The 14,493-nt window shown below is 35.9% G+C and overlaps 1 protein-coding gene across 1 annotated transcript in view; it reads right to left on the bottom strand.

The window, feature by feature from the left end:
• KMO (kynurenine 3-monooxygenase) overlaps positions 1-12,802 on the bottom strand; it is a 39,466-nt gene extending 26,664 nt beyond the window's left edge. Inside the window, 2 exon segments of the mRNA XM_037511467.2 lie at positions 248-317; positions 12,643-12,802. Of these exon segments, the coding sequence (XP_037367364.1) occupies positions 248-317; positions 12,643-12,696 (124 nt within the window). The 5' untranslated portion in view covers positions 12,697-12,802.
• Between the last annotated feature and the right edge of the window lie 1,691 nt (positions 12,803-14,493).

Raw genomic sequence — 14,493 nt, 5'->3', positions numbered from 1 at the left:
TTGGAAGTAGACTCCATATTACACATACTTCCTTACACCCTAAGGCAGGATGAGCATACTGGTACAATCAGGACAAAATTAACTCTTTGAAAAAAACACAAGTAGTACTAAACTTGTATTAAATTAGATGTAGATGGTAGAGTTTAAAAAAAATCCAACAATTCCTCTTTTAAAAGAAAAATAAAAATCTACAAAAAGGGGTAAAAAAAATCAGAATAATGGCTCACAATTTACAGTATTGTCTTACCTTCCCTAGCTTCATAAACATCAACTTGGAAATTCCTCTTTGCAAGGAAGCATGCATTTAATGATCCAACCTAGAAATCAAAGTAATAATTTAATATTTTTATCAACAAATATAGGGAATTTTTACTGGAAAAATACAACATTGTGTGTGGCTTTACTGTACTCTCCTTGCTTATCACACTGATTTATCAGTCACAACTGGAAAGCACCATTTGCAAAGCAATGGTATTAATTCAAGATGAATACACATTTAGAGATAGAGATAGTTTGGGCCTTTTTATTGTTGTTTTACTTTCCTATAGTTAGATATTTAACTTTCACCCAGAAATATCATATATTATGTGTATAGTCCACAGAATAACTTGAAATCAATCACTGATATGATGGTGCACACCACTCTGGTTAGAAAGCAGAACATTCTGCCTCCCACAATTCCTCCCACTTACTCCCCAGTTATGATCCCCAAGTTTAGAGGAAACTTAAAGGTAAATATTCTAACTTTTGTGATAACCCATCCTTGCTTATTTATAGTTTATACTGATTAGGTATACATTCTCGAACAATATAATTTTGCCCATTTTTGAATCATATAATTAGAATCACACCTGTGCTTTTTTTTTTTTTTTTTTTTTTGCGTCTTGCTTCTCTAACTCAGCAGTAAGCAGTAAGTTTATGGATATATCCATATAGTTGTATAAACTCAAGGTCACTCAATTTCATTACTACATTGCTTCATTACATCATTGCTAAAATCCTTAAACATTAGTTGTCCATTCTTCCATTGAAGAACCTTTGGATAGTTGGTCTGGGAATAATATAAACAAGACTGCAAAAGTAAATTTTTGACATGTATATATGATTTTTCTCTCAGGTTTTATACACAGTGGGATCACTGTTAACTGATAGGTATCTTAAACTTTGTTACACCAAACTGCTTCAAAAGTGTGTACTAATGTGTTTTGCCACCTGTAGTTTCTGAGTTTTATTTGCCAACAGTTGGTGTTCTCAAAGTTTTAAACATTACAGAGGGCTAGCAAGGTGGGTAGGGGTATAGTTTATATTTTTTTGTATATCTATTGCATATTTGGATCTCCTAGCTTGTAAAATTCCTGGTTAAGACTCTTGCCCATTTCTTGTTGGATTTTCTGTCTTTTTTTCTCTTGATTGCTGGAGTTATTCCTAGATTCTGGGTATAAAATGTCATTTTTAAATGCTGCAACTATCTTCATCTATTCAGTGATTTACTTTTTAAATTCTGTTTTATTTTTTGAGTATGAAGACACTATCTGATATTTACCTTTATCATTCTGACTTATATCACTTAGTATTACCCTTCCAATTCCATCCATGTTGCTGCTAATAGCATGACGAAAGCAGTATAGGGGTGCCTCAAAAGATTAAAAACTGATCTGCCATAGTACCCAGTAATTCCACTCTTAGGTATCTATTCCCAAAATTAAAAAAATACTGATTTAAAAGGAAATGTGTACTCCCATGTTTATTGCAGCATCACTTGCAATAGTCAAACTATGGAAACAACCCAAGTGACCAAAAATAGATGTGTGGATCAAGAAAATGTGCTAGGTACACATAACAGAATACTATTTAGCAAAAAAAAAAAATATATATATATATATATATATGAAGGCTGTCAAGTCTGAGAAGTCCAAGGATATATACACATGGACATGGATCACAATTAAGAAACCTCATCTATACTCTTCACCCACCAAATGTCAGTAGTGGGAGTAAACCATCTTGGACATCTAACCTGGAGAGGCTTTCGGAAGATTATAGATACAGTCACATGCAGACCACCCACAGAACTCTAAGGCATTCATATTACTTTGTGGTTTCAGATCACTAAGATTGGGGGCGGTTTGTTTCACAGCAATAGAACCAACAAATTGTTTAAAAATTCTTGGAGAATAGGCCTCCTTGATAGCCTAAGAATTATGTCTCAGTGATATCATGCTATCACCATGACTACCTGAGTCCAACCCCAGCCAGAGAGCTAATCCACATATGGTGCAGCAGATCTCCCTGTCTCGCCTTCTCCTCCCATTAGCAGTGTATTTTGGTAGATCCACCTGTTCTGCTCCCCACTCTGTCTCTGGTGAATCCTCTCACACACACTCCCCTCCCCTGTCACCTCTGGCCTGTACCATAGTTCTTCTATGCAAAAATAAATAAAATCTTAAAATAATAATTTCTTGGAGAAGATTAGTTTTGAGTTGAAATTTGAAGATGAGACTATTTTGACATGTAAAGAAGAATGACGTTAATAAAGAGTGTGAATCCTCTTGAAAATTTAAAAATAATTTTGAAATGACAAAGAAATATTGACAATTCATTCAATTTCATTGAAAAAAAATCTATTGGTTCCTAAGTATTGCAAAAGTCCTTACTAGGCATTAAACTGATATAAAAATGATATATCAGCACTGTCCTAAGGGAGTTCAGAGCCTTGTATGGGTATTCACTTTTTTTCAAATATTATTTATATGTTTAGTTAATAGATAAACATTGACTTTTCTTTTTCTATGTATTAGTTCTATGCTAGGTGATATGACAGAGGATATGACAGAGACTATGATAAACTCTTCCAAAAATCAAGTCTTAATAAAAATTAAAAATACACATTTTTCTTATGCATCTATTACTGAAATTATGAACATATTACTTCACATGTGGTATGTCTGAGGTAATCATAAGAATTTGCTTCATCTTGGGGCCTCCCTGGTGGTGCAAGGGGTTAAGACACAGCCTATGAAGCAATCCGCAGTCACTGCAGCAGGAGTGCAATCAGGGAGCAACCCACATGGCACAGCAGACCTCTCCTGTCTTGCCTCTCCTCAGCATTGTATTTCAGTCATTCTGTCTGCTCAGTTTCCCACTCTGTCTCTGGTGAATCCTCTCACCCCTGCACTTCTGGCCTGTACCCCAGTTCTTATATGCATAAATAAATTAAAAACTCTTTAAAAAAAAGAATTTGCTTCATCTTAATTACTTGATCTGAAGTGACTTAGCTCTCTTAGTGAGGTCATCATTTTCTTAACATCAGCAATGCTACCCCAACTGGCAGTACAAATTAGTGCCTGACATAGAAATGATTTCATCACTTTCTTTACTTCTTTTCTGCAGGATTCTGGACTATTGTTTCACTAATCACAGTTTCGGAAATATAACTTCCTTCCACTAAACACAAGTATATTCTTAAAGTTGTTTTTGCCCTCCTATCTCATAGTGGTAGTATTTGAGAAAATTTTGCATCAAGGAAAATAATTTTTTTCTACATTTTAAAAGGAGATCTTATTAGGAGAAAGAAAGAAGAGAGGAACCCACATAATCACAGGAAGGCAGAACAGCTACTGAAAGGAAAAAAATTAAGTGTACTATGAAGTTGATACATAAAGTACATTTTTTCCAAAGGATAAATAGCTATTTAGTAATTAGAGAGGGAGAGAAGGAGAGATTAAAGGTTAAATAGAGTAAATTTCTTGAGGGACAGAGTAAGATTTGTGAAATTCCTCTTTCTTTCATAGTGTTATAGACCTAACTGCTTCTCCTTTGGTTATTAAAAGCTGAAAAGGGGGAACCTAAGGTTTGTGCAATTCCTCTTTCTTTCACAGTGTTATAGACCTAACTGCTTCTCCTTTGGCTATTGAAAGCTGAAAGAGGGAGTGGTGGTCACAAGGGTCAAGAAAATTGTAATGAGGCTGGAGAAAGTAATTTAGAAGTGGGCCTCTCTTATTGGAAAAAGAGGCTGGGGAGAAAGGCATGTGGGACACACAAGACACAATCTAAACAAAAAATTATCAATGAAAATTTGATGCAGGAAATTGTCTACTGGTAGAGAGACTGAAATTGAGAAGCAGGAAAAACCATTCATCCATCCTGGGAATTAAATTATAGCAGAGTAAGAAGGTTCTAACAATGGATGTACAAAAAAGAGTCTCAGTAACTGTGTTCAGAATAGGCTCAATCCCAAGCCAATGGTGATGCAAAGGTTTACTTTTATGTGTTTGTCAGATTCCATTTGTTGTTGTTGTTGTTTGACAAAAATTGATTCCAGGATTTGGGGAGGGGAAGCTGACCGAGATGAAGATTCTGTCTCAGTCCTTTACAAGTTTCTCAGGTATTGATCCCTATCTCTCCAACACTGCTTATTGGTTTGTCAATGGAACATGTGTAAATGGTTCCTCATAGGGCAGGAGTAAAGGAGAAACCTTAGTTGTATGAGTAAAATATGATTAAATATAATTTTGTTTCGTAAAAATATTATTGCCAGAGAGGATGAGTGCCAATAGGATATCTTATGTCTCTCATGCAGTTATTTTGCTAAGTTGAATATCCACATATCTGACAAACCAGAAATTCCTCTTTAAGGTATTTACCCAAGAGAAATTCCAGGAGACACATGTCATAATATTCAGAGCAGCACTTTTCATTACTGTTTTTCATTAAAATAGATAAAAAAAATATTGGAAATAAGTCAAATAGTCATCACAGTGGAAAGGACAAATACACTATGTCATATTTACATGATTAAATGCAAAGTGTGACTATATTAGTCACATTCTAGGTAAAAGTATAGGTTCCGGATGAACCTAAGATGATTTTATGCTCATGATACTTTTATAAAACAAAAACTAAAATTAAAGCATGTATATACATAATTTTAGAAATGTATATATTATTTTGTGTGACTATGTATGACAAGTTCACATATGCATAAAATTATATGTACATATAGGATCAAAAGAATGATAAATACAAGATCAGGATAATGCTTATAATGGGTGGAAGAGAAGCACAGAGGTTGAAATAAGTCAGTGGTAATGTATTAATGCTCCTGTTAAGTGGTAAATTCAAAGGTACTGCTACTGCTTATTATTAATAAACAAGCAAAAGTGTCAATGAAAATATGTTCTCCATGACCAGTCATAAAAGTATGTCCTGAAATAAAAATTATGATAAATCCAACTCTGTGAAACTGAGGTTCTAATAAAACTAAAAGAACAAAAATATTGATAGCTGTTATATGATTGGCTAGAAGGATTAATAATATGGCTAATAAGTATCATTTAATCTTTAAGTGATAATATTTCCCTTCCATTTTCTTAAAATGTGCTTAATGAGGAATAATTTTCAGTGCCTTCTTTAGTGGTTACATTGACACAAGTACTAAGAGGACATAGAGAATATAATTGTAGGGCCTCCCTGGTGGCTCAAGGGGTTGGGCACCGCACTGTGAGGCAGTCAACAGCCTCTGCAGCACAAGTTCGATCCCCAGCTGGCCAGGGAAAAACCCACATGGCGAGGCAGACCTCTCTTGTCTTGCCCACTGCTCCCTCAGCAGTGTATTTCAGTCAGTCTGCCTGTTCTGCTCCCCACTCTGTCTCTGGTGAATCCTCTCACCCCACCCCCCTGCATCTCTGGCCTGTACCCCAGCTCTTGTATGTATAAATAAATAAATCTTAAAAAAAAAAAAGAGAGAATATAATTGTAAAGGAACACATGTATACCATTCTGAGCTTACCACAAACTCTTGGTTATGGAATAGTTGTTTCTTGAACATAAGTATGGGAGGATGGTGGGAGGGGAGAGGAGAGGAGAGAAGAAAACAAAAAATATTGTTTTATTAGACACATGGGAACAATTATTTCCATTTTCATGCCTTAGTTCTTGCAGTTAAACCTTGACAGAGAAAGAGGACAGTTCTATCAAGGATATGAACAATTATGAAAGCCTCTATTTGTTTTGAAGCAATAAATAGCAAACTGTTTTGATCATAAAATAATTTGTAAATTAAGTTTTATTAACAGCTGACCTAATCTATTTGTGTGTAAACAGGGCTCTGGGAAGATTCCTTGGTTACATAATTACGATTAATTTAGTTTACGCTTCTCCTTTTTCTCCACATTATCTGTCTCCCCTGCTTCCCTCATCATAGGTCATGTGCTTTGAGCTTACCCTGGTCCATTATACTGATGCCCAACTGACCAAAGTAATGTGGTGGAGGACAATGAATGTCTTGACTGGTGGATATGATGAGGTGACATACACCTGAATAGGTAGAATCCTATATCTCTGAATAGTTTACAATATTGTATAGTATTGTAAACCAATGTTACCTCTACATACTAGGGCTTAAGTCTCAGTGCTATCACTTCTATGCTTGAGTTTGATACTTGGCCAGGGAGCTAACCCATATATGGTGCAGCAGACCTCTCCTGCCTTGCCTGCTGCTCCCCTTAGCAGTATATTTCAGTAAATTCACCTGTTCTGCTCCCCATTTTGTCTCTGTTGAATTGTCTCAGCCCTGCACATCTGGCCTAAGCCCCAGTTCTTCTAAATAAATAAATAAATAAATAAATAAATAAATAAATAAATAAATAAATAAATAACTTAAAATAATAATAAAGTATATGTACAAAAAATCATTTGGAAATTTATATAAATGTTGACATGTACTTTTCAGGTGTTCAGCAGGTGTGGTGTCATGTAATGGGAATCACCAAGTTTCTGTTGGTTCCCATGTGACATTCCATGATTGTTCAAGTGTCCAAATATAAAATAAAATATAAAAATAAAATCATATAAAATAAAATATAAAAATTTCATGCATTTGTGCCTCTTCAAGTAATGTACTTGGAATTACTGATAATGAAATGTTAAACACATGGCTCTTCTCCCTGGTAATCATAGATGTTTCAGAGTTTGTTGTCAAACAGGCTATTAAAAAAACTTTTTTATTCTTCTTGAAATCAGAGCTTAGTCATGGAACTGTAATTTGGTCTCCCAAGGATCTGATCTTTGATCATCTCAATGTAATGAGAAGAGCCAGCTTGTTAATTGAACTCACTATGAGATAAGCTCATAGAAATGTCTTCACACTTTGCTAGAATGATATATGTTGTGCCAAATGTTGTTTTACAGTATTTAAAACTTACCCTGAACTTTCTGACTTTCACCAGAATTTGGCCTATAAAGCCAAGCAGTCATCTTGATTTTTTCCTCCTTTGATGATGAGACAGTGATGAGACAGTGAACGTGCCATATGTTTTTCATGTGGGTTGCTTGACTTCTGTATTCATGAGTACTTCTGCAGCTCATGTACATGTACTCATGTACAGTCTTTTCTTGAATGTCATGTCTGACTCCCTGATAGTGCAGGCAGTTGAGCGAAGCACTGTAAAGCTGTCTGCAGCCTCTGCAGTGCCGGTTCAATCCCCGGCCGGCCAGGGAGATTCCCGCATGGTACAGCAGACCTCTCCTGTCTCACCAGCTCCTCTCCTCAGCAGTGTATTTCAGTCATTCTGCCTGTCCTGTTCCCCGCTCTGTCTCTGGTGAATCCTCACCCTCCCGCACATCTGGCCTGTATCCCAGTTCTTGTATAAATAAAATAAATCTTTAAAAAGAAATAAAGGCAAATATATGTTTTAACATCTCCTAGGTGACATTTGATTTCTATTTTTATAAAGACTGCATTGAGAACCAAGTTAGATATCTGTGAATAAGAAAGTATTATGTAAAAAAGAAGCAACAGAATTTTAATTTTTTTTTTTTTTTTTAAAGAGGCATGTATTTTTATTTATTTATTTATTTGTTTGTTTGTACATGCACTGGGTATAGTCAGAAGCGCGGGAGGGTGAGAGAATTCACCAGAGCCAGAGCGGGGAGCAGAGCAGGCAGAAGGACCGAAGCACACTGCTGAGGGGAGCAGCGGGCGGCAGGAGAGGTCTGTGCTGCCATGTGGGACCCTCTTCCGGTGGCCGGGGAGCAGCCGGGGATCGAACCAGCGCTGCAGAGGCCGCGGGCAGCTTCGCAACCCAGCGCTCAACCGCTGCGCCACCGGGGAGGCCCTAGAATTTTAGAGTTAAAAGACAAAACGACCTAATTTTGATAAAATGTGAAAAACTAAAAACCAGAGAATAAGTTTTTCCTGGGTTTCCAATTTATCGTACAACTTTCTGTTCTCTGTCTCCTCACTGATTTATGCTGCTTCTATCCTATTAAGCTTAGTGAAGAGAGACTGGTGATGTGATAAGATCCTGAGAAGACAGGGCAGAAACACCATCTAAGACCAATTTGTCATCACGACCATGCTGAGCTTAAATCCATGAGAGAATCTAATATCCATTAACTGTGAGATGCAAACTCAGAGAATCAAGGTCAAACTGTTTCAAAGACAATTTCATCATCAGAAACTACTCACTTGACTTGAATACTTGGAAACAGGACACAGTTATTGAAAAGAAGTCTTAAAATGTACAAGTCTCCTTACTCTGATGTTTTTGAAAGTCTTTAGTCTCTAAACACTCTGGAGAATTTTGCTGGGTCAAGTATAGGAAGAATGGATCACAAAATATTCTGTAGTAGAGCTGTTTGTCAGCAGGAGAGACAGAGGAAATGCTCAGTACATCTTCAGAATGTGCACTAGGACAGGGGTCAGTGTGACAGCTAAGCCTGGGATGCTTAATAATCCTAGAGAAGATTCTTAGTTTCAGAAAAAATGTAAATATAAGAGCTCAAGTACCTCTGTCACAGATAGAGTTCCTTGCCTCCGAGCACTTTCTCATGCCTGTGAGCACTACAAAATGATCAGCAGAAGAAGCATTTCTAAATACCTGAATATGGACAGGCCTAATAATCCAGTTAAATAGCTTATCTTTTGACTTCTCTGGCTTGTCACTTTGCAGCAAAAGAGGACTCTGTATTACACTCACACAAAATAAGGCAGCTTGTGTGGCATTTTCCCCTAGACTGACTTGTTAAATTAGGATGTCACACTTACACAACTCCTTCCAGTCTGAAATGTAGAGATTGGTTTTCAAATCCTTTTCCAAGTTAGTGAATCAAAGGACCACATTCCTGTTGAAATTTTCTGATGAAAAACATGTCTTTGTTTCAACTGCTCATAACTTCTAAGAGTATGATTCCCCACCTTGCTCTGAAAGCATACTCATGTACACAAAATAGTTTAATTTGACAGGATAAGTCATATAATGTAGGCAAATAAAGCCCTGTGGGCATTTGCAGAAAGGAAATGTTCTTTAGAAATTGCTCTTCCAGCTTCCAGGAGAAAATCCCATAGGAAGAAGGAAGAGTCAGGGAAGAGGGTTTCACAGGTGAAGGACAGTATTTAAGGCAATATTATGATTTTCCTAAATATCCAGATTAACATTATAAACACTATTTTAATATCTTTCCACATTTTCAATAGTTAAAATTTCACTAGTTTGGGATTATGGTTTATAGTTTCCTTCACCTTTTTAGTTTCTCTGATTTATTGATTTCTTCTGATCTTGACTTGAAGTGTTTTCAAAGAAAAGGAATTGGTTTATCACAGGATCTGCTGGTTACCAAATTAGAGTAAGGACAATTTCTTTGGGTGATTTTTCACTGGGCAGACCAACTGCTGGGAAAAAAAGTGGAGGGGGGGAGTTCTTCATATTCTTTGGACTTCTACTTAAAGGTTCTCAACTCTGTTTCAAGTTTTTCTCAGGGGCCATGGAGAGCCCTTAATGTATTAGAAAGTATTAGGTACTGGGATACAGACTAAAGGGAAGAAGAGAATGGAAAAGGTGATGAACACACATAGAAGACGGGTAAGAAAATAACTTTGTCCTCTACGTATTGATTTTGCCTTTCTTGAATTGCTGTATTGCATCAATATTTTTTTAATGTCCCTAATACGCAAATCGTCATCCATTATGAAATTTTCTTCACCTTCATGTCCTTAAGAAGAGACTTTGGGCCTCCCTGGTGGCACAGTAGATAAGTGCTGGGCTGCAAAGCTGCCTGCAGCCTCTGCAGTGCCGGTTCAATCCCTGTCCACCGGGCAAGGGTCCCACACAGCACACAGACCTCTCCTGTCACCCGCTGCTCCCCTCAGCAGTGCACTTCGCCAGTTTGCCTGTTCTGCTCCCCACTCTGGCTCTGGTGAATTCTCTCACCCTCCCACACTTCTGACTGTACCCAGTGCTTGTATAAATAAATACATAAATCTTAAAAAAAAAAAAGAGACTTTTCATCTCTCTCATTCATTTATCCACCAATTACTTAGTAAATAACAGCAAGTAATGATAGGGATGGTTCTAGTGACTGGAATACATTGGTAAATAACAGTTCATATCCTAGTTTGAATAGACATTTAATAAATAGGTAAAATGAATAATTGATGAATAAAAATAAAGTACAATTTCAGATACTGATAGGAAATATGAAAACATAAAACAGGGAAAGGATGAGGTCAGCCAAGTAGACAGACTCAGTTTATGGAGGGCCTTTGGTGAAGAGTTTGGATTTTGTCTTATATGTATTGATGAACACTGAAAGGTTTTGAGCAAAGAGTAATAATTATCATATTTATACTACATAAGAATGATTCTGGCTGCTGCGCAGGGAACGAACAGTATGTGGATAAGAGGAAACTAGGAGACCACTTAGGATATGGTTACAGAAGTCAGGATGAAGAATTAGAATTGTAGCCAGAATAGAAATATATTTTGAATATAGTAGTGGAGGGCTATATAAAATTTAAAAAAGGAATCAAACAAGATTCCTAGACATATGTCTGACCAATAAGTTAGAAAAAATTCCTTTGCAGAGGAATTTTAATTGCTTTTTATATACATGTATTAATCCATGCTTTCTATTTTCTATCACATGTATGTGTGCCCAGATAATTAAGTGGCTACATGATGTAAAGTTCAAACATTCAGGAAGACATCCATGATGACACCCACATTTTTATGCTTGCCAAGAATCATATATTAAAATCATATATTTGTTATCACCCCTTGGATTTCTGAGAGATGTTTTAAAATACATCACTGTTGTCACCCTAAACAAAGTTTTGGATAAATTCAACAGTTTGTTCCTAGCTGTTTTATCATGTTTTCTTAAAAATTTCCCAGTCATTCTCAATGAGATAACTTGAGGTATCTTTTTAAATCACATTTATTTTTCTGCTTAAAATTCTCCAATTATTTTCAGTATGCTTAGAATAAAATACAGCCTTCTTTTCTTGTCCTCTATGATCCTATGGACAATGTCCAGGTCATTGTTGCCTCAGTTTCTCTTCTTGCAATTCCCTCTATCTGAAAATACCCTTCTTGTGGCCTTTTACATGGTTGCCTCCTTCTTATTACTCAGCTCTCTGGTCATATATCCCCCTGAGAGGTATTCCCCAACCACATGCTAAACAGTTCCTCTTACAACACTTTCCACGACATTATCCTGTTCGCATTTCCTTCATAGTGTTTATCTCTACTGAAATTATGTCTATTTTTCCTGTTCCATTGTCTTTCCCTTCTCTGGAATACTCACCAATGTACCTCTAGTACCCAAAACCAAGCTGGTACACAATAGACACTACTAGTAAGATTTTGCTGAAAGCACAAATACTCATTTTACTCAAAATTTTGATAGGAAAGACTTGAACTAAAGCCCAAAATGAAGAAAATAAAGCATATGTCTCAGGCACTGATTTGGCATGACCTGTGATTGTCTTCTTTAGCATGTAGAACTAGAAAAATTGTCATAGTACTTTGGGGAAAAGACAATAATGAAGGAAGAACAATAGATAAAATCAACATATCGTGTACAAATATATGTATGTTATAAAATATGCCTTCAAGAAATTTTTGTTGAGCAAATAAATGAATGAATACACATGAGCTAAAAACCCTCCAGTTAATTAGACCAAAAGTGAAAAAAAAAAAAGTTCAACTTTATCTAGTGAGAATAGCTTTATTCCAAAATAGGAGTTCTGTTGAAAGAGGAAAAATTAAAGTTTACATGAGGCAGCCTCACTATCAACAGAAGCAGCTTTGTTACAACTGACAATGTATGGGACAGATCCCATCCCACATCTCCGAAGTAGGTGAGGGGCAAGTCCTGCCATGTTCCTCTTTGCTGCTTGTGTGCTCTAATGGACAAGCCAAATAGATCAGGTCACCTATAGGTATTAAACCCAATTATTCAAATAGGAAACATTCAAATGATAATTATATATTTGCATTGTGTTTACTTTATTCTTATTAGACATTATAAATTGAATTATTAACCAAAATAGACACAATGTTTTCATTAAATTGACTATTAAGACTAAAGTCTGCTTTTAAAACATAGCTAATTTGGGACTAAATCAAATTCAACTTGCTTTATTTTGTTTTTAAAGAAATGCTAAACTGTATTTAACAAAAATAAGATATTGTTCCTGGAAAATAGCAAATTAAATCTAATGCCATATATTAAATTGATATACTTAAATATTAGAAAAGCTTTCAAAAGAAAATTAACAATATATAAGTGATTAATAACCATTAAGAATAATGAAATTAATATAATACCACTATTATACTGATATAATAAATTGATTCTTACCAAACCACCACCAATGACAGCTATTTTTTTCCTTTGAATGTCAGATGAATCCATAACCACAGAAGTGTTTTTCAAATTGTTGAAGCTCCTGTCAGTGAGAAAACTGTCTCCTACGTCCAGATCTCCTTCAGGTTTTATATTGCCCAAACCTGAGGTTGTAAGTCAGCAGCAGTGTTTGAGCAGGGTTAATAGAGAATAGTATTTAACTCATTTGTAGCCCAAAGTACAATCAGATGTTCAGCTTTAAGTAAAAGGGGAACAACCACTTTTTGAAAAGTCCAGTGAAGGGGAAAAACTCACTCTCTATTCTGTGGTTCAGACAGGGCACTTGTTAAGGTACAGATTTATGACTTTTCTTCTTTAATTACAGTTTGTGTGCTTAGTTTCATTTTCATTCATGAGTAACCATCGATGAAACTTCCCTCCTCTAAAGTCCCAAAGCATCTTAGACTTCTCTTAGAGAGCAAAATGATGTGGCTTCACAATTGATCCATGAATTAAGACCAGTCAGGAATTTCACTTAAAGGGTCTTCAGGAATTGTCTTTAACAAACTCTATCGGGAAATTTTTTTTTTGCCTAGTAGTAAAATTCTCCCGAGAAAGATTATAAATTGCTTTGTTATTTATAACAGTGTTTTCACTTTTTCTTTTGCGCTGAATGCTAGAAATCTCAGAATCCAATTTATAGATAACTAAGAGAGGTAGTTTAAATTTCAATTCTTTTACACTTATTCCTGACATAGATTATCTCTCTAATCTAGTCTTCCTTTTTGTCTTCGCTTACACCATCTGAAAATGTATATTAATTACCTTTTGTGAATATTTGGAATTTAATTTTTTTCTGGAACATGATGTGGTGTAAAGTAAAGTAAGAATGTAAATGATGGCCATTCTTCCCTTCCCAGGGAGAACAAGAATTCAGATCTTTTTTCCCCTGGCTAGAAATTAGAGCTAAACGACATTCGATAGTGCCCTCGTGTGGATAAGCATGGTTACTACATTTTAAGGCATTTTACTTTGAGTAGGTACTTAAAATAGTCACATGGTATGAAATTCAAAAGACACAAAAAGGTATACAGTGAACAGGGATTCTCTTCTCATCTTGTCCCTTGGCCTATTTCTTACCGAGAGACGACCACTGTTTTTTGTGTCAGGGTTGCACTGTTCTTTACAAGCCCCTCTCCCAAGGCCCTTCACCTCTCTTCTTCTAGCTTCCTCTTTTTTCTCCTCTCCATCCCTTCCCACAGATATAGGCAATACTATGCGCCTTTTCGCACCCATGTATTTCATTTTACAAACTGTGTTTCAATATCGATATTATAAGAACTCGAAAGAACTCTAAAAAACAAATTTTTAAAAACTATGATGGTAATACAAAAATAAACTACAAAACACAAGTATACTATACAAACTGTTTGATTATATTTTTCATCTTATATTTTTTACATCGTTCTTCATTTTTGTACAATGCATGCTTTCTCGTCTCCGTAATAGTCCCTATGAAATTCCCACCACCCATTCACCCGTGCACCATCATCATAGCCCCTTGTGCTCTTTCCTCCGCTATTTTGATCCTACTCCCTCTCCCCCAGCCCTGTAAAATGTCTCTGTTTATAGTTGCTTGTTGACTTTGATTTTCACTTTATTATATTTACTCCCCCCCATTTCTTATTCGGATCCTCTACATTCCCCCTATAAGTGAAACCATCCGGTATTTTTCTTTTTCTTTCTGGTTTATTTCACTGAACATGATTCCTTCTACCTCCCTCCATGTTGCTGCGAATAGCATGAGTTTATCTTTTCTGATTGCTGAGTAATATTTCACACAATACAAAAACTTAATGTAAAGTC

Source organism: Talpa occidentalis, unplaced genomic scaffold (genome assembly GCF_014898055.3).
Source record: "Talpa occidentalis isolate TD23 unplaced genomic scaffold, MPIMG_talOcc4v2.1 talOcc4.14, whole genome shotgun sequence".
Classification (NCBI taxonomy): domain Eukaryota; kingdom Metazoa; phylum Chordata; class Mammalia; order Eulipotyphla; family Talpidae; genus Talpa; species Talpa occidentalis.
The sequence above is the reverse complement of the archived record's forward strand: the minus strand, read 5'-3'. Positions and strand labels throughout refer to the sequence as shown.